The sequence below is a fragment of the Gnatocerus cornutus genome, chromosome 7 (genome assembly GCF_029298725.1).
Source record: "Gnatocerus cornutus isolate USDA-ARS CGAHR chromosome 7, icGnaCorn1.1, whole genome shotgun sequence".
Classification (NCBI taxonomy): domain Eukaryota; kingdom Metazoa; phylum Arthropoda; class Insecta; order Coleoptera; family Tenebrionidae; genus Gnatocerus; species Gnatocerus cornutus.
The window spans coordinates 8513797-8541409 of NC_142239.1; the positions used below are offsets into that span (position 1 = coordinate 8513797).

Consider the following 27613-nt stretch of genomic DNA (forward strand, 5'->3'; position numbering starts at 1 on the left):
ATCACTATTCAGCTTTTTCTGCCAAATACAACTTCTAAACTGAAAAATCTGAAAGTTCACTATAGAAAAAGCATTTTATTAAAAACTATCGAGTCAATGAAGGAAGAAACTCAACTACTACACCCCAAACTATCTTTGTTAGATTGTATTCGGTATCTTACAAAAGCTTGGTTTTCGGTGACAGAAGAGACCATAAGCAAATTGCTTTAAAAAAGCTGGTTTTGGACGTAACTCCATCTGGGATGAAGAAAATCTTGTGCCTCTAGCCAATCTCAGAAGTTTTAGAGATACAGATGCTGAAGAGTTAGGACCCTTGTATGAACGAAGCTGTTTAGGTCAACATCGGTAACGAAACCATTCAAGATTTCATCAAAGTTGATGATGAATTGATTTTCTTCTGATATGCCCAGCGAGGTAGAAATCATTGAACATGTGACTAATATAATTAACGATTGCCTCATTCGAAATTCGATTTTTTTTTGTAGAATGATTACGTACAGCGGTCTCTGATATTGTGGTAAAGATCTTTGCACTTTATTCACTCTGTATAGATTAATAAGAATCACTCTGTACACACATATTGATTGTCCTAGAATTAAACCTCAGAGGAAACAGACATATGAAGACAGAGTAATAAAAAACAAGTATTTTCAAGACACAATTTTTTTAAAGCAAAAAATATTAAAGTCAAAACTAAAATACAGTACTCATTGTCGGTTGTGGAACTGAATTTTTCGTTTTGAGAGAAAAATAGTACCTATTTGTTATATGGCCGAAAAGTGGCTGTCTCGCAATTTTGCATGCGCTCGGCTACTATTGCTCGACAAAAAGTACAACTTTTCTGTCGTATAACAAAATCTACTATTTGTAATACGAAAGTTTGAATTAGAAAAATATTCATTTTACGTATTGCACTTTAACACTGAGAATTAAGCACAGTCAGCTTTGCGAAGAGTGCAAAGTTAGTTTGGCAAGGAACTAATAATTACTAAGAAATAAAAAAAGTATGAAGATCATCGGCAAAAAACGATGGCACCCCGAAGAGTTTTTATTATGTAAGTTTTAAGTTCTTTACATAGTAATATTTTATACTCAAAACTGTGTCATTATCACGAAATCCCTTCACAGGCGTTCCAAGCTTCTACAAGGTGTTTATAAATGTTTCTAGCATCAAGGGGGACGTTGGAATTCCTGTCATGCGCTGTTTTGCCGCTTTGTTTTCATACCCAAGCAACATTGACCTGTATAATAAACGCATTTTATACGCAAAAATGGTTTAAATTTGGTAGTGGTATAAAAAATTCCGGTTTATGATAAATTCCTTTTAGAAGTTCCATATAAAAAAAATTTAAAAGACGTATATGTAATATGCATTTTGTTTTATCAACGTTTATTATATTTCAGTTATTAGCAGATAATCAACGTTGTTTACAATATCAATAAAACGTTGATAAAAAATAGTTTTTAAATACCCAGTATATTATAAACCATTAAACATATGCAATATGTCAACGAGTATTCTACGATTTTTTTTTATGTGGAAAACCTTTTTTTTTGCAACAATTTGTAACTGCAACAATTTTATACGTACGTGTAATAGATGTTGAATATAAATTGTTATTAAACGTAGAGCTTTTACGTTAAAAACCTGTATTTTTAATTACTATTTTTAATATATTCGTTTATTAAACATTGAAAAGACAATTATGTAAACCCTTCTCAAATGTGTTTAGTAAATAAACAAAACTTCTTATTTGATACATGTAGCTATGAGTCAGGTAACTTAAGTTTAAATTTAAAACACATTTTTTTATTTTAAGCAGCCGGTATTGTAATCTTAAGAAAATAATTTATTTGTATTATTAATATTATTATGCACAAAGATCGTCATAATTATGTGGACCTGGCCTATCATAAACTTTCCCTCCAAGCTATCGTCTGATAGCTTGGAGGGAAAGTTTATGCATTATTTTGCTTAAAATGATAGGCGGTTTTTTTGTTTCGCTATTATGGTATTTCAAAATAAATTTAAAATCGTATCGCAGCATAACAAATTTTTTTTTGTCAGTGTCAGTATAATTAATGCTCGTAATTTTATTATTTATTAAAATAGTCTTGCAACATGCAAGATTTTTACAACCTTCCTTACCCCATGCTTTCCCGCCATTATGCATGATGGACTATTCCACATGTGCTGTATCGGCTAGTGGTGGTGCAGAATCATCGCATGTGTAACACGTGTTCGGCTATTATTAATTAAAATTGTTGCTAAAATAACGGAACAAAGAAATCAACCTCTGTGAAAGCGAAATAGGTACTCCGCAAAGGTAAGTTTCTCACTTGTTATTACTTTATCTTTTTTTAAATCAATTTTATATTAGGTAGAAGTGTGTTGCACGTGTTTGCTGCCATTGCATTAGTATAAATTCGCAAAACGAAGCAAAGCGAGAAACGGCCTTATTTCGAAACAGAGGTAAGTTTCCCAAATTTTGTTGATTGACCTTTTATCAAATGAATTTTAGAGCACTTCCTAAACAACTACTTGTAAGACGCAGTTATTTAAATATGGCAAATTTGAACAAAAATATTAGTAAAAGACACTTGAGAAGAAAGATTGCAGCAAATGCAAAATTGGCCATTGAAAGTCTGACGTTACAAAGCAATTGCAATTTAACAAATGATCATGCCAAAAAATGTTTTGCAACTACAACCAATATTAATTTAAATGATACACCCTCGGAAAGTGTTCAAAATTTAAATTTACTTGAAAAACATTTAGTAAAAACAAATCACTTTTATAATAAACAAACGTTAACTGAAACTAAGGAACGTAACACTGAAATAAAAGCTACTAATAATTTGTATGAAAAAACCTTTATGCAGGGTTTAAAAACTTGGGCAATTAACAATAATGTTACTCATAAGTGCCTTAATGAGTTAGTTGTTCTAATAGCAGAATGTTACCCTTTTTTGCCTCAAGACGCCAGAACAATCTTAGGGACTCCAAGCTCTACTAGTACAATCAAATTAAATAATGGTGAAATGTTATATCTTGGCTTAGTTAATGGACTTAAAGAAAAATTAAAGCGTGGTTACAAGAATGACAATAGTACTGATAATGATACTGATGATCACTTGGTTATCAATTTGGAAATTAATGTTGATGGTATTCCTGTGTATAACAGTAGTAACTTAGAATTTTGGCCAATTCTTGTCCGTAGTCAAAATTTAAAAGATCAAACGCCTTTTGTTGTGGCAGTATTTTGTGGGAATGGGAAACCTGACACTTTAGAAATATTTTTAGACGATTTTATTACAGAATGTGAACTGGTCTTGAAGAACGGTTTTAATGTTTTTAATAAGCACTATGTCGTCGCAATTAAATTTTTCAGTTGCGATGCTCCCGCTCGAGCTTTTTTAAAACAAATAAAGGGCCATACAAGTATTTTTGGATGCGAGAGATGTCGTATCAAAACCATTTACGCTGATAAAAAAAGATATTATCCCGTTGATGAAGAATTTGAGTTAAGAAAAGACAGTGATTTTGAAGTTGAAACAGAAAATGACACTCATATTAAAAAAAAATCACCACTCACGCGATTAAATATAGGACTTGTCTCAATGTTTGTTTTAGATCCTATGCATCTCATTTTTCTTGGTGTCATGAAAAGGTTATTATTGAGTTGGACTGAAGGAAAACGAAATGTAAAATTTTCAAAATCTACTATTAAAAATATCGACAGTTGTATAAAGAGAAACAGAAAATTCATACCAAATGATTTTAAAAGAAAAATGAGATGTTTGAATTTTTTGAAGAGATGGAAAGCAACAGAGTTTAGATTTTTTTTGTTATACTTTGGGCCTGTACTTTTACGCTTTTCCGTTGCTAATAACGTATACAGGCATTTTTTGTTACTTCATGTGGCTATTTTTATTTTAAGTAGTAAAAAATTGAAAACTAAGTATGTGGCTGAGGCAAAATTATTTCTCATAGTTTGTCAAATTGTGTCCTAATATTTATGGAAAATATTTTAATTCATACAATGTTCATTCCTTAATTCACGTTTGTGATGATGTGCAGTTATATGGAGATTTGAATATTTATAGTTGTTTTGCATTTGAAAATTGTCTGGGACACTTGAAACGTTTAATTAGGGGTAAAAATCGTCCTTTACAGCAACTGAACAACAGGTTACATGAAATAAATAATTCAGTAGCAAGTAATAGTTGTAATGACAATATAGTATGTTTAAAACCTGTTCATATTTTTGACAAATCAACAAATTACTTTCAATGCTCAAAGCTACAAGTTGATGATAAATTTTTAATTTCTACATCTATTCCTGATAATATCGTGGCTGTGGAAAACAAATTATATGTTATTAAATCTATAATCTGTGTTGACAGTGTTTATAAATGTATTGGAAAAAAATTTAGATATCAAGAAAATTTTTTTGTTTTCCATTAGATTCTTCAAAATTAGGTATATATTATGCTTGGAGTGAGGGGGACCAAATTTTTTTTAATGTTTCTAATATTACAACTAAATATCTAGCATTCCCTTATAAAAACGGTTTACTGTTCCCCTATTCTTCATATTTAATTTTGGTTTACGTTCATTGTGTTTTCAAAATTTATAAAAATATAAAAATTTTGCTCAGTAACGTTAACTTCCATGCCTTCCAGAAGGAAGATGTATGCTGTGATTGAATTTCAAGGCAAAGAATGCTCAGTGGTGCCTTTCGAGTGGTTGACCGAAGAACAAAAGCAATGTTGGTGGCCAACTAATACAGGAAAGAAAGTTATTGAAGATTTTATACGAAATAAAAAAACACCCATGTCTCATTGGAAAAAATATGAAATTAAAAATGTTTGCTTCATGACTGGTAGGTACTGCTTTGTATAATAATTGATAACATTTGTTTTTATAGCCGACTATGCAGAAGCGGATAATTTTTTAAACACAATCATCGAGCAAAGTACCAGCTCGGATTGTACTTCCAATGAACCCTTGGTGCGGAAACTAACAGAACTAACAAAACAGACTAACAAAAGAAAGACACAAATTGACAATGAGGGGTGTAAGTCCAAAAGACAAATGTTAGTTTGATGAAAGTGTAATGTACAAACACTTATTGTACTTTTTTAGGACACAAGAATCTGAGGAAGAATTTTCTTGCGAAGAGGAAAGCTCGGTAACATCCAAACCAGACGAAAATTCTTGTATTTCCTTTGATACTACCGTGACTTACGTGTCAACACCACGCACACCAATCTCGTCTTTTCACACACCCACTCTAGAATCTCTAGAAACAAATTTCCAGGAAATACTTTTACGACGTTTAGAAAAAATTATTGCTGTTCAAGATCAACACTCTATAGTTCTGGACAATATATTACGTACCCTACAAATGCAAAACAATCATCTCATTGAAAGACCACCTGATTTTCCTAAATTGCCTGTTGCTAACAAATCAGAATACCGAGCAGTGGAGGAATTTTTAAGAAATGAAGACAAATTTGCTTACATGGTAATTCGTTTTGCTTCTCTCTGTTTGAAATGTGTTATGCCTTATCTATTTATTTTTCATAGATTAATAAATTAATGCTTTTAATATATTTTTGTCAAATTAATTAACGAAGTTTGTTTTTAGAAAAAACGTCTGTCTACCATTGGGGGGTCGAATGTGAGGAACACTACTATGAATATGTTAAAGTTTCTCTTGACCAACCAAGTTGGGATGAAATTTAATTGGTCTGGAAAGGATAAAAGACCGTTCAAAAACACAAAAATGTGTACTGTAATAATGGGTAAGTTAATAAGAAACTTCCACAAGTATTTAATAAAAATCACTTTAGAGGCAATTAAGCTAGCATATCTGGATAGCCCTGATGCAAATGAGAAAATTATTAAATCATCTATCCAAGATTGGCTAAAACTATCGAAGGCCAGGTATACGTATACGTTACAGAAAAAAGAAAAATAAAGTTTTATATTAAAGTCAAAATTTCACCAAAAATAGCAAAATATGTGATCGCTAATTGGCGGACTTTTATATAAAAATTTACTCTTGTTAATTTTCATGTCATATGTTATTATGTTTCATATAAAATGTTTTTATTTTGTTAGAATGTTTTAGAGAATTACGTTGTATTTGCATTTAAGAACAATAATTTTGTTTTGTTTTTTATATTATGTTTTGATATTATATAGCAGAAAATAAACTACTATTTACTTGTTTAAAATTCGTGCAACAAAAGCATTTTATTTACCTAAAATTAACATCCCTATTAAATGTATATAAAACATCAAAATGAAACGAAATATTAACATCAGATTTATACCAAGAATTAACGTATATAATCTTCTTATAGAAAATGAAGATGAGCTATGTTTTCTAATCGAATAGTGATGTAGTTAAATCAACGTTTAAAATATACGAAAAATAATGGTATGTAGGGCGGACATTTTCCGGTATATTTATACACACAAATATACCGTATTGATACGTATGGTTAATTGTGTTTTTAAACGTTTTTTATACAAGTTCATGTTGCTTGGGCTGTCATAGAATTCATCTTCAACCCCACGACGAAGACAGTCACAACGTTGCCTGATCCAGATCCAACAGAAATTGCTACTGATGCGGATCCAACCGAAGACGAAAATGCACCGGGTCCATCACAAGAAACAACAAAAAGGGGGCCCGGTAGACCAAAGAAATTGAAGACTGCTGAGCGAGGCAGACCAAAGAAAGTCTACAATTTGAGGTCGACATGTAACGAAAGTAGCGTTACCGAAGATGAAGAGTCCCAATCAGAACCGGAAGAATCTGTAAACGAACCATCTTTAACCGAAAGAAAAACACCAAAAGACGAAGTCAACTTTGCTTTAATGGGTGAAATCTCTTGGCGCGAGGCGACGGAAGGACCAGATTCACAAGAATGGCATGAAGCCATCTCCGATGAAATAAAGTGTTTGATCGAAAACGACACTTGGAACATTGTCGATCGTCCCAAAGATAGAAGAATTATCGACTGTAGAACGGTTCTCAGAAACAAATACAACCCGGACGGGACCATACAAAGAAGAAAAGCACGAGTAGTAGCAAGAGGTTTTTCACAACGTCCAGACATAGACTACCACGACACATTTGCACCTGTGGCTCGACTAAGTTCGGTTAGACTGTTACTCGCACTTTCTACGGAACTGAATTTGAAAATAAATCAATTTGACGTCACAACAGCATATTTAAATGGCACTTTAGAAGAAGAAATCTACATGAACCAACCAAAATTGTTAGCGGAATCCCTCCGCGACATAATTGATTCCAGAAGAGCCAACGTTTCCATCATAATTAAGGCGAAGAAGATGTTGGAAGAGATTAAGAAGCCGAATAAAGTTTGCCATTTGAATAAGTCTCTCTACGGTTTGAAACAGGCCGGAAATTGCTGGAACAAACGCTTCGACGATAAACTGAAGAGCATGGGGATGAAAGCTTTAAACGCAGACCCATGCGTTTATTTCACCGAACGCAAAGGAAAAATTGTTCTGTTGATTTACGTGGACGACATCTTGGTGGCTTACAACGACCCTGAAGACTTAGAGTTTATACACCATGAACTGAGAAAAGACTTCGACCTGAAAAACCTGGGAAACGTAAACTATTGTTTAGGAATAGAAATTAAGAAAGGCGACGACGGTTACTCCATGTCACAAAAGGGCTACATCAATGAAGTATTGAAACGTTTTGGCATGATGGATTGTAATCCCGTTTCTACGCCTGTTGACACAAGTGCCAAGTTAACAAAGAGTTCTGAAGATTCGACAGATACTGAGAACCTGCCTTATAGAGAACTCATAGGCGCACTAAACTACATTGCAGTGGCAACAAGACCAGACATTTCATATGCTGTGAGCCACCTTAGCCAATTTAACACGTGCTACAATAAGACACACTGGATCGCAGCAAAACGTGTCTTAAGGTTCTTAAAAGGAACAGCCAATTTCGGAATTGGGTATAAGAAGACAACAGAAGAACTAAGAGGTTATGTCGATGCCGATTGGGCAGGCTGTCACGTAGACAGGAGATCATACACTGGCTACGCTTTCTTATTGGCCGGAGCAGCTATAACATGGGAATCTCGAAAACAACGCACCGTAGCCCTATCTTCAACAGAAGCGGAATACATGGGCCTAACTGAGGCCACACGCGAAGCTATTTATCTGAGGAAATTCTTGCAAGAAGTGGGTTTAGCGGTTCATCAACCTACTAGAATATACAACGACAACCGAGGAGCTCAACTTCCGTCCAAAAACTCGGTACACCACGCCAGAACAAAGCACATCGACATAAGACATCATTTTATCAGAGAAGTCCTCAAGGAAGAAACCATCAAGTTGACGCATTTGGAATCAGAAAAAATGCCGGCTGACGTGCTGACCAAGGGACTATCAAAGGAAAAGCACCAGAGATGCCTGAGGGAGTTAGGTGTCTCTTCTCTAAATAACGCTCCATTCGAGGGGGAGTGTTGAAGTTGGCGCCGAAACCCGGGAGCGACTGGAGCGACACCACGCGCTTCACTCACGCCACAATGAGTCGTACCGTTCCTTCTTGATGAACAACATAAGTTCACGTGGTCTTCGATTTACTTTTTGTATTATCCTACTTATATGACATTAAACATTACTAACTAAAAACCGTGTTTACTCTATCGGCCTCTACAGAACCATTGACAGATAGATAAGGAAGGTAAACAACTATAGCGCTATAAGCAGGATTTCGTTATTTTTGTGTTTGCCAGTGATTTTGCAACAGATAAAATCAAAACCTTCATAGCTCAATTTATAAAATGTCGTCTACTTCTGGTGAACGTGTTGCAAACTTTCTTCAAGAAATCATCAATCTTCAGATAATAATGAAATTGATCTTCAAATTATGCGAATAAAACTAAGAATAAGTAAATTACAAGATAACAAAATAAAGTATCTGAAAAAACGTACAAGACAATTAATTGAAAAAATAAGATTAGCTGAACAGCAAGTAGACAACATGTACAAAGACATACAATATTTAGAAAGCATTAAAGTCCAAAACAATTCAATAACCAACGAGGAGTCCCTGGCGCAAGATTAAATTCTTCGTAAACTCCAAAAATAAAGTTGGTTGGTATGAATCGATAAAAAGGGGTGAAAGATTAAATTCTTTGTAAACCTAAAAAAACTTTTTGATCAGTCCAAGGTTCGAAATATCCGGGATTTTTTTTTTCACTGTATATAAATGACTGGTGCTTCGCATGCTGAAATAATTGACGCTATTTTAAAAAATCGTAAAATTATAAAAAACAGGATCCATTTTAAAGCAATTTAAAGATCATTTAACAAAGGAAGAAATTAAAAAGCTACAGAAACCTATAACTGACAAACTTGATAATATTACTGAATTAGCCTCGCTCATTCATAATTCGGGCGAAGCGAATTTGGACAAAAACAATGTTTTAGCAATCGAGGAAAATGTATCAAAGAACGGTCCGCAGGCTAAAGGCAAAACCGAAGGCGATGATGTAAGCGTCCCTGAAAGAGACTACGGCTCCGCAGGCGAATCAGATCAATTATTATCATTACCGAAATCACCTTCTGTGCATACCGCAATAAGTTTAGATCCGGATAAAGATTTAAATTTTGATGTTATTGAAAAAAAATTTAAATTTGAAAAACCTTCACATTTATTATCGTTAGACATTAGAAATCGAAATGTAAAAATTGATACAACGATACCCGAAATATCAACTAAATTAATAGTTATTTAATAAACTAGTTTGTTAATGAAGGCGATTAATGATCGACACTGTTTAAAACACGAACGAGCGAAGCGAGTGAGTGTCTTTAATAGTGGAGATCATTAATCGCCCATTAACAAACGAGTTTATTACAACGTTTTATCGTTGACCACACAATACCTTTATTTGGGTGACAAAATGGGCAAGAGTTTCACGGAAAAATCATTATGATAAAAAAACATAGTTACCATTGAAAAAAATGACATGCGAATTTTATCAACAAGTGTCACCATTTTGAAAAAGTTTACAAAAAAAAAGTTTGCAAACGATGCATGTTCAAGTTTATTACCGAGTAAAAGTCGGGATGTTTACGAAAAGACAATGAATTTTGTGACTGGTGTACCAAGCAAGATATAACCAACTACATAGAGCCCGTTTTCCTGGCATATTTTTCGGAAATTGCAAAAAAAGGTCTGATAGCGAGCCTTTGGCCAAAATTTTCGAAAAATATGTCAAAATGTCAAAATTACAAAAAGAGCTGCATAATGAAAAAGAGAATGTTAATGACACCCATTAACGCATCCTTTTTCAGACAAACTGATTCATTAATATCGACATTAATAAGAGGTCAACGATAAAATCATTAAATGCACATATTACAAACCCAAAGAAATCACAAGAGCAAGAAAAAATTGATAATTTACAATATGTGTATTCACAGTTGAAAAAATATAAATGTGCTTTAGAGGATATTCGAAAAATTCCTTTCTATGAAAGACAGCAAACAGGAAGTAGTATTTTTTCAGATCCGAATGAAATGGTAGAACGTCTTGATCTATTAATTGCGTCAAAAAATGCTGGAAATGATTCAATTGAAGTATATAATGAATGCGTAGAAATACTTGATAAATTGTTTAAAATGAAACTTATAAAAAAGTCAGATCACAAAAAGGTATTCACGACACTTGGCATGCTTTTTTAAACTGAATAAATGAGCCTAATACACATCAGATCTAAAGAAAATGATTTTGAAATAAGTTATTCTGAAAATCCTATTAATTTATCAGGATTAAAAGGTGAAATTGCTTTAAAAACAGCAAGTCTCTGGTATAGTTGGGATAACATTACTGAAGAGTATAAAAATAATGAAATAAAATATCGAAACAGAACTGGTGATGATCATAAACAGAATGAAATTAGAAAAGATGGGGTTGAACAGGATTGGAAAATATTAAAATTACCAAACGGTCTGTACGATGAAAATGAATTAAATAATTATATTCAAGAATATTTTGGAACGTTTGAAACACCCCCGTTTTATTTTGATGTAAATTATGCAACTAATCGTTTTAAGCTAATTATACGCGACGACATAGATTGTGAAATTGACTTTTCCCACGGAAAGATTCATGAGCTTTTAGGATTTGATAAAAAAATATATAAACAAGGTATAAACTATGCAACAAAAATTGGTAATATCACCAAAGATATTGATCAAATTTTGATTCACTGTTCCTTAATTTCATCTAGTTATCAAAACAATCTTAAAAGTGATGTTATATACGCTTTTACTCCAAATATTTCACGTAGATCTTTAATTAATATCAAACCAACGCATCCAAAATATTTACCAATTAATCGTACGGATTATATATTTCACATTCGCATTTCTGTTACAAATCAGCTAAATCAATTGATAAATTCTAATGGAGAGTGCTTAAATTTTGTTCTAGATATTCAGTAATTGTCTTCGTCTTTGGGGGACGTCTTACCTGATTCTTTCTTGTAGAATAAATGGTACTTGTCGTTCATAGAAAACAATTATTTCCGAAAGAATATGGGTTTGGTCATAAATATCACAGAGATATTAGAGGTGGAAATATTTTTCAATCTATGAAAAAATTTGCTATACCAGCATTAGGCTTCTTATATCGCAATATACTAAAACCTTTTTGAAAAAATAATAAAGAGGATATCATTCAAGGTGTAACTTCAGGGCTTAAAAATATAGCGTCTACATACGTAAAATCACCGCCGTTTTCTACATATAAAGAGGAAATTATAAATCCCATTCTAAACAAAATGAAAGAAAAATCGTTGAATGAACATTTACGAGGTGATGGAATGAAAAAGGGCCTCATGAGCAAACCGAATCGATTGACTAAAAAATCAAAGGATATCATTAAAAATCTGCTGAAGACAGGTTTCCTAAAAAGACTTTGCCTTTGGCCAGCGGAGTAGTAGTCTTTTTATTTAAATAAATGGAAAACGTTGTAGACAATTTATGGCGTATTGATGAATCAACAAAAAGTTATACTTACAATGAAATAAGAGAAAGTAATATCAATGTGAAAGAACTTGAACAGTATACGCTCGAAACTAACATAAGTGGATGGAAACATTTATCAGGTGCTTATATTTTTGTCAAATCTAAAATTAAAAACGATCCAAATAATTATGCAACTATATCAAACAATGGAATCAATGATTTTGACTATGTGAGGCTATTCTATAAAGAGGTATTAATAGAAGAAACAAATTATGTGGGTGTTGCTACGTTAATTTCAAATCTGATTGAATTTTCAGGAGATGTATCTGATACTTCAGCATCACAATTATGTTGGTATCCAGACACAGCAGATTCAGCAGATACATCTCAATATAAATATGATGCGCAAAATAAATCTGAAAAATTTAAAGATTTAGATGTTGATATAAAAACTATTGTTTCAAAAATCACAAATAATTCTGCATTCAATAAAGGATATTTAGAGAGATGGTTGTTAACAAAAGATGAAAAAACTATTGCAAAATTTATTCCTTTATCTAAAAATTTCCGATTTGTACGAGACTATAACAAAGTTTTGAATGGAAAAATTCGCATTGAATTACGTAAAAATCGTGTGAAAAATATATTACATGCTAAAGTCGATGGAAATTATGATTATGAAATATCTGATATTAGTTTGTGGATCCCAATAGCAAAACCCTCACTAGAAACTGAAAAAATATTATCTTCATTATTAGTTAGCAATTCTAACTTTCTTTGTGGATGGAATGCGCTGATGTGTTACCGTAGTAATAATTTGTGGTCTTCTGGAAGTGGAAACTGGCGCGATGTAAATAATCAAAATAAAATATCTAGAGTTTTTATAGTTTTTTCTAGAGCTGACCGAAATGATAATTTTACCAAGACAATGATGATTTTTGATAATATGAATTTAGAAAAAATAAATATTAAAATCAATGGTACGCAACATCCTACTTATGAATATCTGGTGAATAATAAGGATTTACAACGTTTGTATGCCGCATTCCTTTCATGTAATTATAAAAAAGATTTGGACGAAGGTACGTGTGTTAGCTATAAAGATTTTTGTAACCGATATTTAGTTGTTGCTTTTGATGTAACAAAAAAAAATGATGAAAATTTGTTTAGTAAAACAAAATCGTCTGAACTAGAAGTTAATTGGACATTAAAAGATTATCAAAATATTAATTACAATATACAGGGTCCGGCAACACTTGTGTCCACCCCCAAAATCGTCTTTAATTTTAAAGATAAAATTTTGAAAATTTGCATACGCTCATAGTTGACAAAGCTCTAGAAGCTGACGTAAAAATTTGTTTTTTTATCACGGTTTGGTTGGCGTCGCGACGCCTAAGAAGTATAATTTTTAGCGATTTTTGAGTTTTTGCGGAAATATACGCGAATTCAATTTTATTTCAACATAACTGTGGTACAAATATCTGAGTTTTTATTTTAAATCTAATGCAAATTGTGTTTAAAATTTGCGAAAAAAACGTTGCTTTATCAAGTTAGTTTTCAAAATTATGACAGTGCAGCGGCAATCTACGTTTACACCAAAATTTCACAAGTCACTTCACTCACTTTTATAAAGGTTAATTTTGATTACCACGGGCATGTTGCACTTTATGGACACCAGAAATCGTTAATTAACATCGACAAAGTGACAATTTCACCAAGTAAGACTTTTGTTACAATCTAAAGCGAGCCAAAGAATAGATGTCATTTGTGACACAAGATGTTGACAGAGGGGTGTAAACGTAGTTCCCAATTTTGACATAATAAAATTGGAAACTAACTTGATAAAACAGCATTTTTTCCTCAAATTTTGAAGACAATTTGCATTGAATCTAAAATAATAACTCAGATATTTTTAACATATTTATATTGAAAAAAAAATTAAATTAGGGGTTGATATCACAAACCCTCACAATTACCTAACAATTACATTTTTAAGGCGTCGCGACGCCAAAACTATCAGTGATAAAAAACAAATTTTTACGTCAGCTTCTAGAGCTTTGTCAACTGTGAGCGTATGCAAATTTTCAAAATTTTATCTTTAAAATTAAAGACGATTTTGGGGGTGGACACAAGTGTTGCCGGACCCTGTATATGCTGTAGTTGAATCTCAAAGAATTGCAAATATGAATATCATAGATGAAAAGATTTACTTGGAAATGAAGTAGCCTGCCTCACGCTTCGCTTAGTTTTTAATTAAATAAATGACTGATTATAAAGTATATTTATCACCTAATCAAATAAAAAAACTCCAAAGTTGCAAAGATAAAAGAATAGATTGTAATATAAGATTTGATTTAACAGAAAGAGCTAATAAAACAATTAAATTGAGAGAAAAACAGATTGATCAAATTAAGGGGTTATATGCAGTTAGAATTTTCAAAAATTCGTGTTTTTTTTTTTTATTTTATTTTCTTAATGTACATATATTTAAGAATACACACAGAAAATTTCATATCGTTCCGGTGAATATTTTCGAAGTTACACGCAAATTTTAAAAGGCGTTTCAGAGCGGTTGGAAGCATAAGGCCGGAGCGGCAGCGCTTACCTAGAACGCTGTCTCTTTTGCGCACCTACCTATGGTAAATGTTCCCTTCTAATGTATTTAGATGGGTAAAGCATCAGTGTGTTATTATCGTTTTTATACCCGAAAGGTAAATTTTAATTTTGCTCTCCCCAAACTGAAAAATATTTAAGAGTGGTAGTCAGTATAAGCGTATAAGCAGCTAAGCCAAGCAGTAAACTTTTGAGTTCGTTAAAATTTTATTTGTAATTTGAAAATGAAGGCTTCTAGAGAAATGAGAAAATCTCTTAACATACGTAAGTCGAGACCAAAAAAGCGAAAAAATGTTTATAATCCAAAAACAGCCGAAACGGATGAAAGTAGTTTCAGTGCCTCGGCAAAAAAATTTAAAGAACAAGAGGAAATCTTAGTTCCGCATGATCCGTCTGTTGAGTATCGCATTTTAAATTTTATAACAGTGTTTGCAGCAATTTCTGAATATGTGAAATGTAAGACCTGTGACGGAAATGTGAAGTTTCAAACTGCTTCTGAACGAGGATTTGGTTTTAAAATAGTTTTGCTGTGTGATAAGTGTGCAGATCGTAACATAAATTCTAGTCCTTTTGTCGCGCACTCTTATGAAATAAATCGACGATTTTTATTTGTCATGAGAGTCCTCGGATTAGGGTTAAAAGGTGCAGCAAAATTTTGTGGATTAATGGATATGCGGGCGTTTATATCACAGTCCACTTACGATTTAATAATTAATAATATTCACTCCAGTGTAAAAACAGCCACCGAAAAACTTTTTCAACATGCTTGTACTGAAGAAAAAATTTGACTTCCGAACATCAAGGAGATGAACATTCGACAGAATTAACTGTATCTGGCGATGGCACATGGAAAAAACGAGGGTTTACTTCCTTGTACGGTGTGACATCATTGATCGGATACTATTCTGGTAAAATCATTGATATTGTTGTAAAAAGTGCCTACTGCAAACTGTGTGAAACTTGGAAGAAGAAACTCAATACCGAAGAATACAATGAATGGTATGAAGAACATAAAAATACTTGCACTGCAAATCATTCTGGTTCTTCTGGCAAAATGGAAGTAGATTCAGTCGTTGAAATGTTCCAACGTTCATTGGAAAAATTTGGAGTCATGTACAAAAATTACATCGGAGACGGTGACCTTACGGTAATCAAAAAGTTGTGAAAAAAGAATGTATTGGACACGTACAGAAACGAATGGGCACGCGACTCCGAGATTGTGTCAAAAAAAATGTTGAAACAGTTGAAAACAAAATAGGAAAAAAAAAAAAACAAAAAAAAAACTCTCGGTGGAAAAGGCAAACTTACTGGAAAGATGATCGATAAGTTGACAGTTTATTATGGCTTAGCGATAAGGAGAAATTGTGATTCCGTTGAAAAAATGTATAATGCTATATGGGCCACATATTATCATTATTGTTCAACTGACGAAAAACCTCAACACGATAAGTGCCCGGACGGACCAGACTCATGGTGCAGCTGGCAGAGGGCTGCAGCTTCCGATGAATTATCCACTTTCGAACATGATTATCAGCCATTACCAGAAGATGTTGCTGTGGCTATATTTCCGATTTTCACAGATCTCAGCAGTAAGAATTTATTAGAAAGATGTGTAGGTGGTTTTAACCAAAACAACAACGAGAGCTACAATCAACTAATTTGGAAAATCTCTCCCAAAATTGTTCCGGCTGGTTCGACAACTGTGGAAATCGCTGCATACATAGCTGCTGGCATATTTAATGAAGGAATGGCATCACTATTATATTATATGAAGGCAATAGGAATCACACTTGGACCTAATGCGCATTCATATGCTGAAAAAGTAGATGAGCAGCGCGTGACCATTTCCGATATTAGAGCGTGTGAGAGCACCCGAGATGGAAGAATGGCTCGGAGACAACATCAGCTCGAGTTATTAGAAGCTGCCAAAGCGATGGAGGGTCTATTATATGGTCCTGGAATAGACGACTTATTTTCAGAGTCATCAAAAATTAGTAAGTTATATGAGTTATATGACATTGTTTCATATTTTCTTGATAAAAAACAAAGAGTGTCCAAAGAGATAATATGATCTTCAAGTCTAAAGATTATGAAGATTGTTTTTGTAATATAATTATTTCTGAAGATATTTAAATTTACTCTAATAAATGAAATTTTTTTTTTTCTTATTTCTCACTACTGTAAAAAGTTCAGATGAAGTTAATATTACAAGTTATTTAGAGCAATTTGGGTATTTAGCGTCAGCGCCTGAAGCAGACTCAGATCTGCGATTATTGAATAATGAAACAGAAACGTCTTTGACCAGCGGAGCCCTGGCACATATAAATGAAGCATTAATAAGGTTTCAAGAATTCCATAATTTACCAACTGATGGAACATTAAATGAAGAAACACTTGCTTTGATCAGTAAACCTAGATGTGGCGTCAAAGATAATCCAACAGCTTATAGAGTTTATTATCAAAAATGGAATAAAACAGATCTTAAATGGTATTTTTCGTTAGCTACAAACGAAATGAAAGAATTAGCACAAAAAGCCTTTGATCAATGGGAATCTGTTTCAAATTTAAAGTTTAATTACAATAGCGTTAAACCGGACATACTTATTTCATTTTCTAATACACTGTTTCAACATAATCATAATTCACGGTGTCAACAAGGAATATGTTCTAGCAGTTTTGATGGAAAAGGTAATGTTTTAGCACATGGCTTCTTTCCAAATAATGATGAATGTCTAGGTATTCATTTTGATAAATCAGAAAATTGGTATTTCGGTGAATCAGACAATAAGGGCTATTCTGTATCGAGTCTGTTAATTTTAAAGGTATGTTAAAATTATAAAGGTCCCTTAAAGTGAAATTCCTATTCTGTATCACCGAAGTCCGTTAAAATTTTAACCGAAGTACGTTAAAAAGCTGCTTATTTTAAAGGCAAGCCGAGGCCATCCTTTAAATTTAACAGGGTGCTTTTAGATTCACTTTGACAGTTGGTTTCGAGGTTATTTAATAAATGTTACGAAATAAGATGAATTTTGTTGAATTCTTCAAATGCAATTACATCAAATTTGATGCATTTGATAAATTTTTGATAACAAAGAAATCACATGTATGAGGTGAAATTTGAAGTTACTTTAATTATTATTGAATGAATTTTTATATTCAGATAAAACATGAAATTTAATTTGAATTAGCAATTAAAGCGAGCCATTTTCTTCGTCGAATAAATAATTTATGATTCAAATTGTTCCGATTATTTAAATAGATTTAAATAAAACCCTTTGATTCTAATAAACAATTTAAAATAGTAATATTATGTTGTATTAGTATTGTAAAATGCATTTTCACATTAGATTTTTATTTAAGAGCTCTATACGATGGATAGCGACTTGGTCATGTTCTAAAAATTACAGAAATGCATTCTAGACACTCATTAAAATAGTTTCAAAAAGATATCGACAAAGTAATGTTCGCAAATAATTTACCTATTTGTAATAAATAAAACTAAGTAAAAAACTGCACGTTTTGGTAATAAATAAATTTGCATTTTATTATCTTTGACCTAAACTTTTAATATGCAAGGATTTTCTACATTCCTAAATATTGATGTTGGACCAAAATGACCAAAAAATGTGTTTCAAGTTTCCAGTTACGTTTATACATTGTTCAAATATTTTTTTTAATATTATTTACGATTTGTCATTCTCATTAGTTTCATTTCTCTCGATGATAGTAGTGAAAATCACAAAATGCGCACGCGCAAACATACCACTAGGGCTCGTTCACAATCGAATTAACAGACGTACGTTAAAATTCTCCATTTTAACGAACTACGTTTATTTCATGATACAGAATAGCTATTTAAACCCCGCACCGTTAAATCTGACTATTTTAACGTACCCTTTAAATTTAACAGACTCGATACAGAATAGCCCCTAATACACCTGACGGTCAGACTAATTTTTATACACTATTATTACACGAAATCGGGCATACATTAGGTATTGAACATTCAAATAATAATTCAATTATGTACGCCTATTATAAAGGTGATATTGATAAATTAACTCACGACGATATGTGGGCAATTCAATATTTATATGGAAGACCAGAACGATTAAAATATGAATTAATACCAACAACAACAACAGTTAAACCTACTGTAAGGCAAAGCGTCCCTGAAGGCCAACCTAGAGGTGAAGCCGATGTCGAAGGTATATTCGGTAATTTATGTGATTTTAATAAAGAAATTGATACATTCTTAATTGCAAATCATCATATGTATATTTTTTATAAGAAATATGTTTGGTTAGTCAATTTAAAAGACATGACTTATGATAAAGAACCGAAATTAATTAAAGATTATTTATATTTTTCGCCAGATGATTTTAAAGAAATTTCACATATTTATCAAAGACCTTCAGGTGATGTTTTAATAGTTGTTGAAAATTTATATTTAATTGATTTTCCAAGTTTTAATGTTAAAAGTGGATATAATGCTCGACCTATTGAAAATTTAGGAATACCAAAAGGAAAAAGAATTGATGCAATATTTAGAACTTATTCTGGAAAAACATATATATTTTATGATAAAGACTTGTACATTGAGTTTGATGAGTGTTTGTTTAGATCAAAGAAAAATGGCCTTATTTCAGAATTATTTGCTGGAATACCTCCAAATATAAGCAGAGCATTCAGATATAGAAATTTATATTTCTTTAAAGATAAAATGTATTATGAATTTGATGATATTTCGAATACATTAGTTAAATCTGATAAATTTGACTTGACAGTTTTCGGATTTAAATGTGGTCTTATCGATCAAATAATAAAACTAATTAATCGCCTATAATCATTTTGATATACCTAATAAATTATGGATATAATTATAGGTAACTGTAATCATGAAAACTTTAACACCTGAAACAAATGCACCATATGATATTTATGGATATGATCGGAAATTTTTATCAATTGAAGGAATTTATAAACATGGAGATGTTTTTGCTCTTGTAATAGGATCATAAATAATTAATTTTCTATTGTATAAATGGACACGCTAACAGAATTATTATCTCCAGAAGTTAAGCAAAGTTATAAAACCATTTATACATATACATGCAGCTGGGAAACAACCCCTTGTTGGGTAAACACAGAGTTTGCGCAGCAAGCAGTATTCGAAGAACGACAACTGTGAACGACAAAGTGAGGGGCACCTTTCTTCACCTTTCTTGTGTTGTGTTCTGTGGCCTTGTACTGTTTTGAGTGTTTTTTTGCAGAATTGCAATCTTGGTAGGTATGTGCAAAAACGATGAAAAACACTATTTAGTATCTTATTTTAGATAAAATGGATTTGAAGAAGAAAATTGACGATTTTCGTCAGTTACTAGCCCACCGTAAATTCCAACTGAACAACGGAACTAAAATAAAAATGGCTCTTACTGCATTAATCAAAGCTGAAGAAGGATTGCCTTCATATCACGCTAATATTACTGTGACCCTTGGGGTTTCCATATCAATTATTGAACAACACCCAGTAAATTGTCATTCCCGAAGAAAAGTATTGTTCATTCCAGAGGACGCAGAGACTTACGATTCAGATAGAAATACCATTGAGATCAATTTTACAGCGGTTTCTAAACTTCCGAATACACAAATAATGTTTACAAGTGTTGAAGAACGACGGGAATTTGAAATAGCCTATAGGACGTTTATGGGATATAGGTAAAATACATAGTACCTAGTATAATAGAAGTAATTGTTTGTTTTCTGTACCGTGTTAACAAATTTTTTTTCTTTGTAGCAATCCGCCAGATGTCCAGGGTTAGTTTTTGGAAAATTGTTTTTTCTCTGCATTCAAATCTTTTTTTTATTTAATAAATTGCACACTTACCAGTGTTGAGAATGACTGTTATATTTTAATAGGTGGAGTTACAACGATACTGTTTTGTTTATCGTATTTTGTAATTTTTACGACTACTGTCAATGAATTTTACGAAATAAATTAATAAACATTTTCTCAAGTATATTTGTATTTTGAAGAATACAATAACCAGTATTCTTATTTTTTATGCAGTGTCTTGAAGTTCAGCACAGCTTTGTAAGACGAAGGCATGTAGATTTTATCTTTTTTGAAAATATCTTAAAAATAGGCCGAAAGCTCGACAATTTAAGGTAAGTAGAAAGGCATTTTATACAAACTCATTTAGAAGAAAATTGCTGAATAGGCTTTTCAGAGGAAAAGTTTTTTTCAGTTTTACATTTTGTACAAGACTTGAATTGATTATCCTATTATTTATCAATATTTTTTGTTGGTAATATAATGGCTTTCATCATCATAATATAATCACTAATAATGTCCTTTATTGATAAATTTAAAAATAAAAGATTGATTATTAATGACAATTACATCTGATAAAGATCATATCATTTTTTTAAATAATACCTCAAACTTTTATAGAATTCAATTTTCAAAATTTTAAGAGTTTTTAAATGGTAACTTTTCTTGGCCGAAACCGTATTCACGTTTGATAAAACAGGATATATTTTAAAATTTTGACTTTTTTGAAAAGGGCGACTTTGAAAACATCTTCATTTCTTTTTATCCCTCTCTTATTATCGTCATATTCTACGACTCCGCAGGTCTAAAAGTCTTGGAAATCAACATTTTTTTTAACTGTCTTAAAAACTGGTGTAAATTGTGGTTTTTTATTGACAAAAATTTAAAAGTTGATATTTGGGGAATATTTAATGGTGAAAATGAGTTGTTCACCCAAGAGGTAAACGACTTAAAACAGGAAATATTTCTTAAAATTTTGACTTTTTAAAAATTTTAACTTTTTAAAAGTTATTTTGAAAACCAGACTGAAATCATTAAAAATGTGTTGAGTTCTGAAGTAGCCCAACAGAAAAAAACAGTAAAAAAGCGAATTTTAAGTGTTTTTGAAAGAGAAATTCGATTCGCTCATGAGGACTTTGTCCGAATTTGTTTGGACCAAACTGTATTCACGTTTGATAAAACGGTGTATTTTCCTTGAAATGTTGACTTTTTTGAAAAGAGTGATTTTGAAAAACCGGTCAAATTCTTTAAAAAATGTTAATTTTAAAATATACCTTAAAAACGGGAGTTTTTTCACGATTTTTTCTGCTTTTCTGTTAACCCTTGAAAACCTGGCTAACCGTATTCATATGTGTACTGAAATGGCCCAACTGAAAAACAGTGTTAAAAGACGAATTTTAAAGTTTTTAAATGGTAACTTTTCTTGGCTGAAACCGTATTCACGTTTGATAAAACAGGATATATTTTAAAATTTTGACTTTTTTGAAAAGGGCGACTTTGAAAAACCGGGCAAATTCTTTAAAAAATGTTAATTTTAAAATATATCTTAAAAACGGGAGTCTTCACGATTTTTCTGCTTTTCTGTTAACCTTGAAAATTGGGGTGTTTTCCTTAAAAAAGTGTGTTCTCAAGGGGCCTACTAGTACAAAATTCTAAACAGTGTAAAATCTTTGAAATCGAGGTAAAATTCCTAATTTTAAATGTTTTTAAAAGGGAAATTTGTTTGGACCAAACCGTATTCTTGTTTGAAAAAACGGTGTATTTTCCTTGAAATGGTGACTTTTTTGAAAAGGGTACGTTTGGAAAAACCGGTCAAATTCTTTAAAAATTTTAACTTTTCAAAAGTTATCTTGAAAACCAGGCTGAAATCATTAAAAATGTGTTGTGTTCTGAGGGGGCCATTTAAAAAATGTTAATTTTAAAAAATACCTAAAAAACGGGAGTCTTTTCACGATTTTTCTGCTTTTCTGTTAACCCTAGAAAATCGGGGTGTTTTCCTTAAAAAGTAGCTGTGTTCTCAAGGGGCCATCTTAGTAGTTATTTAAATAAAAACGTTCTAGGTGAATTGCCTTTCAGTTGTGGGAGGGACGACTGTCCGAAACGTGGTACAAAATATTATGAGATTATGAGATACTAGGCGGAGCATGACAAGTTATCATTTATGAAACAAAGTTATGCCAGGCTGTGCAAGGTGAGTCGATCTGTTAGATCTTCATTTATAAAATGTAATTTATTGTTAAACTAATTTGAACTTTAGACATTTTTAATCTGAACACATGGTGTAAGTGCGACAAAAGAAAGCAGAACAACGGAAAATATATCAATACAAATACTTCTAACAAAAACTTTTGGAGCGACTAGAACAGATCAGCGTCAGTAAATGAAAAATCTGACAAGCTGACAAGTGCAAACTATTTGAGGTTAGTTTGTTTCCTTCGAATGCAGCGCCGTGCGGGAATCAGTTGCAAATGCCGAATGCACATGCCAGCAATGATGCAGCAGGCCATGCTTCTTACACAGACTTAATTCACTACGTGATTAAAACGCTTTTCATACCATTTGTGTTACATTTTGAAGGCGAGTGAGGCAAAAAAAGGCGTCTGTGTAAAGATGCGCTTCCTATTAGAAACGTAAGAATTGTTTGGATTGAATGTGTGATAAATTTTGTGGGCAATGATCATTTTGAACTAGAATTTTTGTTGATTTTGTGGTTGTGCTTGGGGCGTCAAGTTAATGCTTTTTATGTTACTTTGCTTCAAAATTTAAATAAATATGTCGAGAGCCCCAAGAATTACCAAAAAACAAAAAGAAGGTTGCATATTTAGAGCAACACCCTTTTCAAACCAAGAAGAGGCCGGAAGCGAAATAATCTTCGGAATGTACAAAGGGCACATAAGAAATGCTTAAATAAATTGGCTAGTTCAAATAGTAAACTGGCCGATGCAGTTTCACTATTGGCAAGCCGACAAAAAAGAGTTTTTATCCTAGTGCTGCTTTGCAATTAAAATTTTAAATTTATTTTAGTTAGGTGTTGTTCTAGTTATTTTGAGTATGTATAAGCATAGCTAAAATGTTGCTAATTTGGGTAATACCAATAATCTTGTGACTAACTTCAAGTGTGATGTGACGAATAGACCAACAAATAACAGAAAACAACGGTGGTCACATAAAATGGGATTCTTTTGAAAAATTAGTAACCCTGCAAATAGAAGAAGGACTAGAAGCTGGCATAAAAATAAAACAGCGACACATCTAATGAACGCAAGAAAAAATGCAAGTAAGATATGAGGCACAAACGTTCAGTAATAGTGTTGCTGATGCGTTACAGTTTCACGGATCCCAAACTATCATAACAAAATAAAAAACGAGGACATTAGACCGGTAATAATTATGTCAAGAAGACTGTCATAGGCAGAGAAAAACGGTAATAGACAAGAAAGGTCTAGCAGTCTATTGGATTGTAAAGAATTTACATCACTACGATACACTGGCGGCCTTTAGTTTGGAAACACCAAAATTTCTCTAATGTAAAAACGTTGGTTACTTGTCAAGCTTGTCAATTTTATAAAAATAAAAATTTTATAAAAATATGCCTCGAAACCTTACAGAAGCAGCAAAAGTACGAGCCATCAGTAAATCAGAAGAAGGTTGGAGCTTAAGACGAATTGCAAGAGACCTAAACGTTAGCCACAGCTGCATTTTAAAAATCATAAAGAAGTGGAGATTACAGCATACAGTGGCACGTGCTAGAATTCCTGACAGACCAAAAATTTCGACCAACGTGGAAGATGCAGCCTTGGTTGACCACATCGACCAGGAGCCTTTTTCAAGTGCTGTAAAAGCTCGCCAAGAAACTAATTTTCCAGGTTCTGTAAGAACCGCTAGAAAAAGAATTAAAGCAGCAGGTTTGGCTAATAGGGCGGCAGCTAGAAAGCCATTTTTAACTGAGGCGCATAAGGAAAACAGAGTCGGATTTGTCTTCAGTACTTGAATGAAGGTGTAGACTTTTGGAACAGAGAAGCATTTTCAGACGAAAAGGTTTTTAAATCTTTTTATGATGGTAGAGTTCGGGTGTACAGACCGAGAAATCAAAGATATAACGAAAAATATACGCATAAAATAAACAACTGCGGAAGATTTTCAGTGAATGTATGGGCCTGGATTAGCGCTGATGATATTGGGACATGTGCAAGAATCAACGGAAGACTTACTGGTGCTGTTTACCAGAACATATTAGAAAACACCATGTTACCAACCGTCACTGAAAGATGTGGCAATAGAAATTACATTTTTCAATAGGATAACTGTCCTATCCACACCAGCCGGATAGTGCAAGAGTGGTTACGGACCAATAATATTGAAGTATTAGATTGGCCGTTGCGAAGTCCTGACTTAAACCCAATCGAAAACATATGGAGTTTAATTGTAAAAAAAATTAGAGAATTGAACATCATTCCTAGAAACGCGGATGAATTGTGGGCAGGAATTCAGCAAGCATGGAATGCAATAAGTGAAGATAGTGTAAGAAATACTGTTGAGTCAATGAGCAGGCGATTGACACAAGTGGTACAACAAAATGGTGCTGCAATTCGATATTAGTGCATTCTTATTGCTTGATGAAAAGTAATATTAATAATTTTAATTTTTTTATTGTTGGATTATGTAATTTAATTAAATACTGTATTATTCCATGTTTTATTAAAAATACAAGAAAAACAATTTTGCTTTAATTTTTTACGTTCAATGATAAAAAGGCTAACGATACTTATACAATAGAGAAAATTCAAAATTTCCAGTGAACTCGATTAGCTTGGTGTTTCCAAATTAAAGGCCGCCAGTGTACATAGCAGGACAGAAATTTGTCATCCAAACGGCTCACAAGCCAGTAGTATAAGAATAGGGAGGCAAACGAGGTCACTTCAAGACCATTCTAAGGCCACTCCCCACCCCTGTTTTTTCTCGAGGCCAAAGGCGGCAGTGTCAAGGCACGGGCACTCCTTAGGATGAACTTTTCAGCTACTTTACCGCCATCTATAAAAATCTGGCCTTAACATAAACTATTGTTTCCGGATTCTGATCTAGGTGACGCTAGGTATTTTAATTCAAGCGCAGCAGTCGTTGACAGATTCTTGGAATTCAAATTTGTGCAGAGTCTGTAAATTTGCACTTGCATTTTGTTTTGCGCTTTGATTAAGAGTGTTTTCTGTTTTCCGAATTTCCTTGTGTATTTTCTTAATTTAGTTTTAATTTAGTGTCTAATGTAGTGATAAGGTTGTGTAGTATAAATAATTAGTAGTTTAATTACCTAAGTTAACATTATAATGTTGTTTGTGAAAATGACTACAGGAGGAACAGGGTGTTGTATTCCTGGGTGTGGTGATAATATGTCCAAAAAGTAAGACTGAAAATCATTTTAATATTGTAACGGATCAGATAGAGCGAAATCAAGTAGGGAGAACAACAACGGAGGCGGCGAGGGGAGATTGACATTAGAAAAATAGGAGAGAATTGAAAATAGTGCAAGAGTTGTTGAAAAGTTGTTATAAAGTCGTTTTTGGGTTTAATAAATAATCTAACGAACACGAAAAACGCTACAATTGGTGTCAGGTGTGGGGTTGTGAATTAAGAGGACATAAAATGGCTATGAGGAAAGTCTTGTTAAAGGATCTGAAGGTAGCAGACCTACGGCGGGAGCTAGAGGAACGCGAGTTGGACGCCGAGGGTAAAAAGACCATACTCCAACAGCGGCTGCAAGAGGCAATTCGAAATTCAGGAGAAGATCCAGAAGTATTTTTATTTCAAATTCCAAGCGACGTTCCAAGCATTCGAGAAAATGTAGAACAACAGAAAAACGAAAAAAAAGAAATTTTAGAAAGTTTTGAGGGTTTGGAAAAAAAACTGCTTGATAGAACAACTGAGTTGGAGCAAAACATGCTGGTAAATTCTAGAGAGCTGCGTAAAGAATTTAAAGAACAAGCGGAACAATTGAAGGATGATCTATCAGACTTAGAACGTCGATTGCTGGCATTAGAGGAAAAGATATGCTTGGTATACCTCGACGATATCATCGTGGTAGGAAAGCAGTTCGAAGACCACATGAAAAACTTAGAAGAAGTTTTCCATCGATTACGAAGTTCCGGTTTGAAACTTAGTCCCAAAAAGTGTTATCTGTTTAAGAAAGAAGTCCAGTACTTGGGACATATTGTTTCGAGTTACGGAGTCGCCGTCGATGAACAGAAGATCAGCGCTGTGAAGAAATGGCCAAGACCCACCAATAAACATGAGCTTCATAGTTGATGGGAAGTTTATACTGGACACCGACGCAAGTAATGTGGGAATAGGAGCAGTACTGTCTCAAGAACAAGACGGACAAGAAAAGGTCATCGGTTATTTCAGTAAGACCTTGTCGAAACCTGAAAAGAACTATTGTGTCACTAGACGAGAGTTATTGGCGGTCGTTAAAGCTGTTGAGCACTTCTACAAGTACTTGTATGGAAGGAGATTTCTGCTGAGAACAGACCATGCTGCATTAAAATGGCTTTTGCAATTTAAGAATCCTGAGGGCCAGGTGGCCAGATGGATTGAGAGGCTCCAGGAATTTGATTACGACACCGAGCTGGAAAAATCCATCAAAATGCCGACGTCTTATCAAGAAGACCTTGCGAAGAGGATTGTAAACATTGTCAGCGAGCGGAGGAGAAAGATGAATCTGCTCGCAGAATTAGAGTAGTGAACGACCGTTGGGAGAATGAGAAGCTTCAAAGGGATCAAGAAAATGATCCTGACCTGGGGCTGATGCTTCAATGGAAAAAAACGGACCGCCGTCCGACATGGGAGGAGGTCGCGCGGTTTTCACCTGTCGTGAAATCCTACTGGGCTCAATGGAACTCCATTGTCGTCGACAATGGATTGTTGAAAAGGGTATTGCGGACATCGGAGAGTCAGGAAGACAGAAAGCAATTTATAGTTCCGAAGAATCGAATATCCGAAGTGCTAGGAGAGGTCCATAGTGGTACTACAGGGGGGCACTTGGGGGTAGCCAAGACGCTCGGTAAACTGCGAGAGCGATTTTATTGGGTAAACTGCAAGGCAGATGTGCAGGAATGGACAAAGAAATG

At 33.2% G+C, this 27613-nt stretch overlaps 3 protein-coding genes across 4 annotated transcripts; all 3 read left to right on the forward strand.

Annotated features, from left to right (window-relative positions):
• Positions 1-2183: 2183 nt before the first annotated feature.
• Positions 2184-6092, forward strand: LOC148170713 (uncharacterized). 2 transcript variants are annotated; one of them, XM_088041835.1, is made up of 8 exons: positions 2184-2327; positions 2382-2473; positions 2523-2544; positions 4687-4886; positions 4932-5100; positions 5150-5531; positions 5655-5811; positions 5860-6092. In XM_088041835.1, the coding sequence occupies exons 4-8, from the start codon at positions 4694-4696 to the stop codon at positions 5985-5987; spliced, it is 1029 nt and encodes a 342-aa protein (XP_087897961.1). In that variant the 5' UTR covers positions 2184-2327; positions 2382-2473; positions 2523-2544; positions 4687-4693; the 3' UTR covers positions 5988-6092. The 2 variants fall into 2 exon arrangements, with proteins under 2 accessions (XP_087897961.1, XP_087897962.1); XM_088041836.1 differs by lacking the exon at positions 2523-2544.
• Positions 6093-16729: 10637 nt separating this feature from the next.
• On the forward strand, positions 16730-17683 carry LOC148170714 (matrix metalloproteinase-19-like). Its single transcript, XM_088042245.1, has 5 exons — positions 16730-16766; positions 16856-17426; positions 17504-17513; positions 17564-17590; positions 17633-17683. The coding sequence occupies exons 1-5, from the start codon at positions 16730-16732 to the stop codon at positions 17681-17683; spliced, it is 696 nt and encodes a 231-aa protein (XP_087898371.1).
• Positions 17684-18686: 1003 nt separating this feature from the next.
• Positions 18687-19508, forward strand: LOC148170715 (matrix metalloproteinase-18-like). The gene is made up of 2 exons (XM_088042246.1): positions 18687-18879; positions 19039-19508. The coding sequence occupies exons 1-2, from the start codon at positions 18687-18689 to the stop codon at positions 19506-19508; spliced, it is 663 nt and encodes a 220-aa protein (XP_087898372.1).
• The last annotated feature ends 8105 nt before the right edge of the window (positions 19509-27613 follow it).

Coding starts and splice junctions, on each gene's coding strand:
- LOC148170713 (XM_088041835.1), top strand. CDS start 4,694: ATGTATGCTGTGATTGAATTTCAAGGCAAAGAATGCTCAGTGGTGCCT. Junction 4,887..4,931: donor AAATGTTTGCTTCATGACTG/GTAGGTACTGCT, acceptor TTGTTTTTATAG/CCGACTATGCAGAAGCGGAT. Junction 5,812..5,859: donor AATGTGTACTGTAATAATGG/GTAAGTTAATAA, acceptor AAATCACTTTAG/AGGCAATTAAGCTAGCATAT.
- LOC148170714 (XM_088042245.1), top strand. CDS start 16,730: ATGATCTTCAAGTCTAAAGATTATGAAGATTGTTTTT. Junction 16,767..16,855: donor AGATTATGAAGATTGTTTTT/GTAATATAATTA, acceptor TAAAAAGTTCAG/ATGAAGTTAATATTACAAGT. Junction 17,591..17,632: donor AAAAGCTGCTTATTTTAAAG/GCAAGCCGAGGC, acceptor GGGTGCTTTTAG/ATTCACTTTGACAGTTGGTT.
- LOC148170715 (XM_088042246.1), top strand. CDS start 18,687: ATGTACGCCTATTATAAAGGTGATATTGATAAATTAACTCACGACGAT. Junction 18,880..19,038: donor CGATGTCGAAGGTATATTCG/GTAATTTATGTG, acceptor ATTTTTCGCCAG/ATGATTTTAAAGAAATTTCA.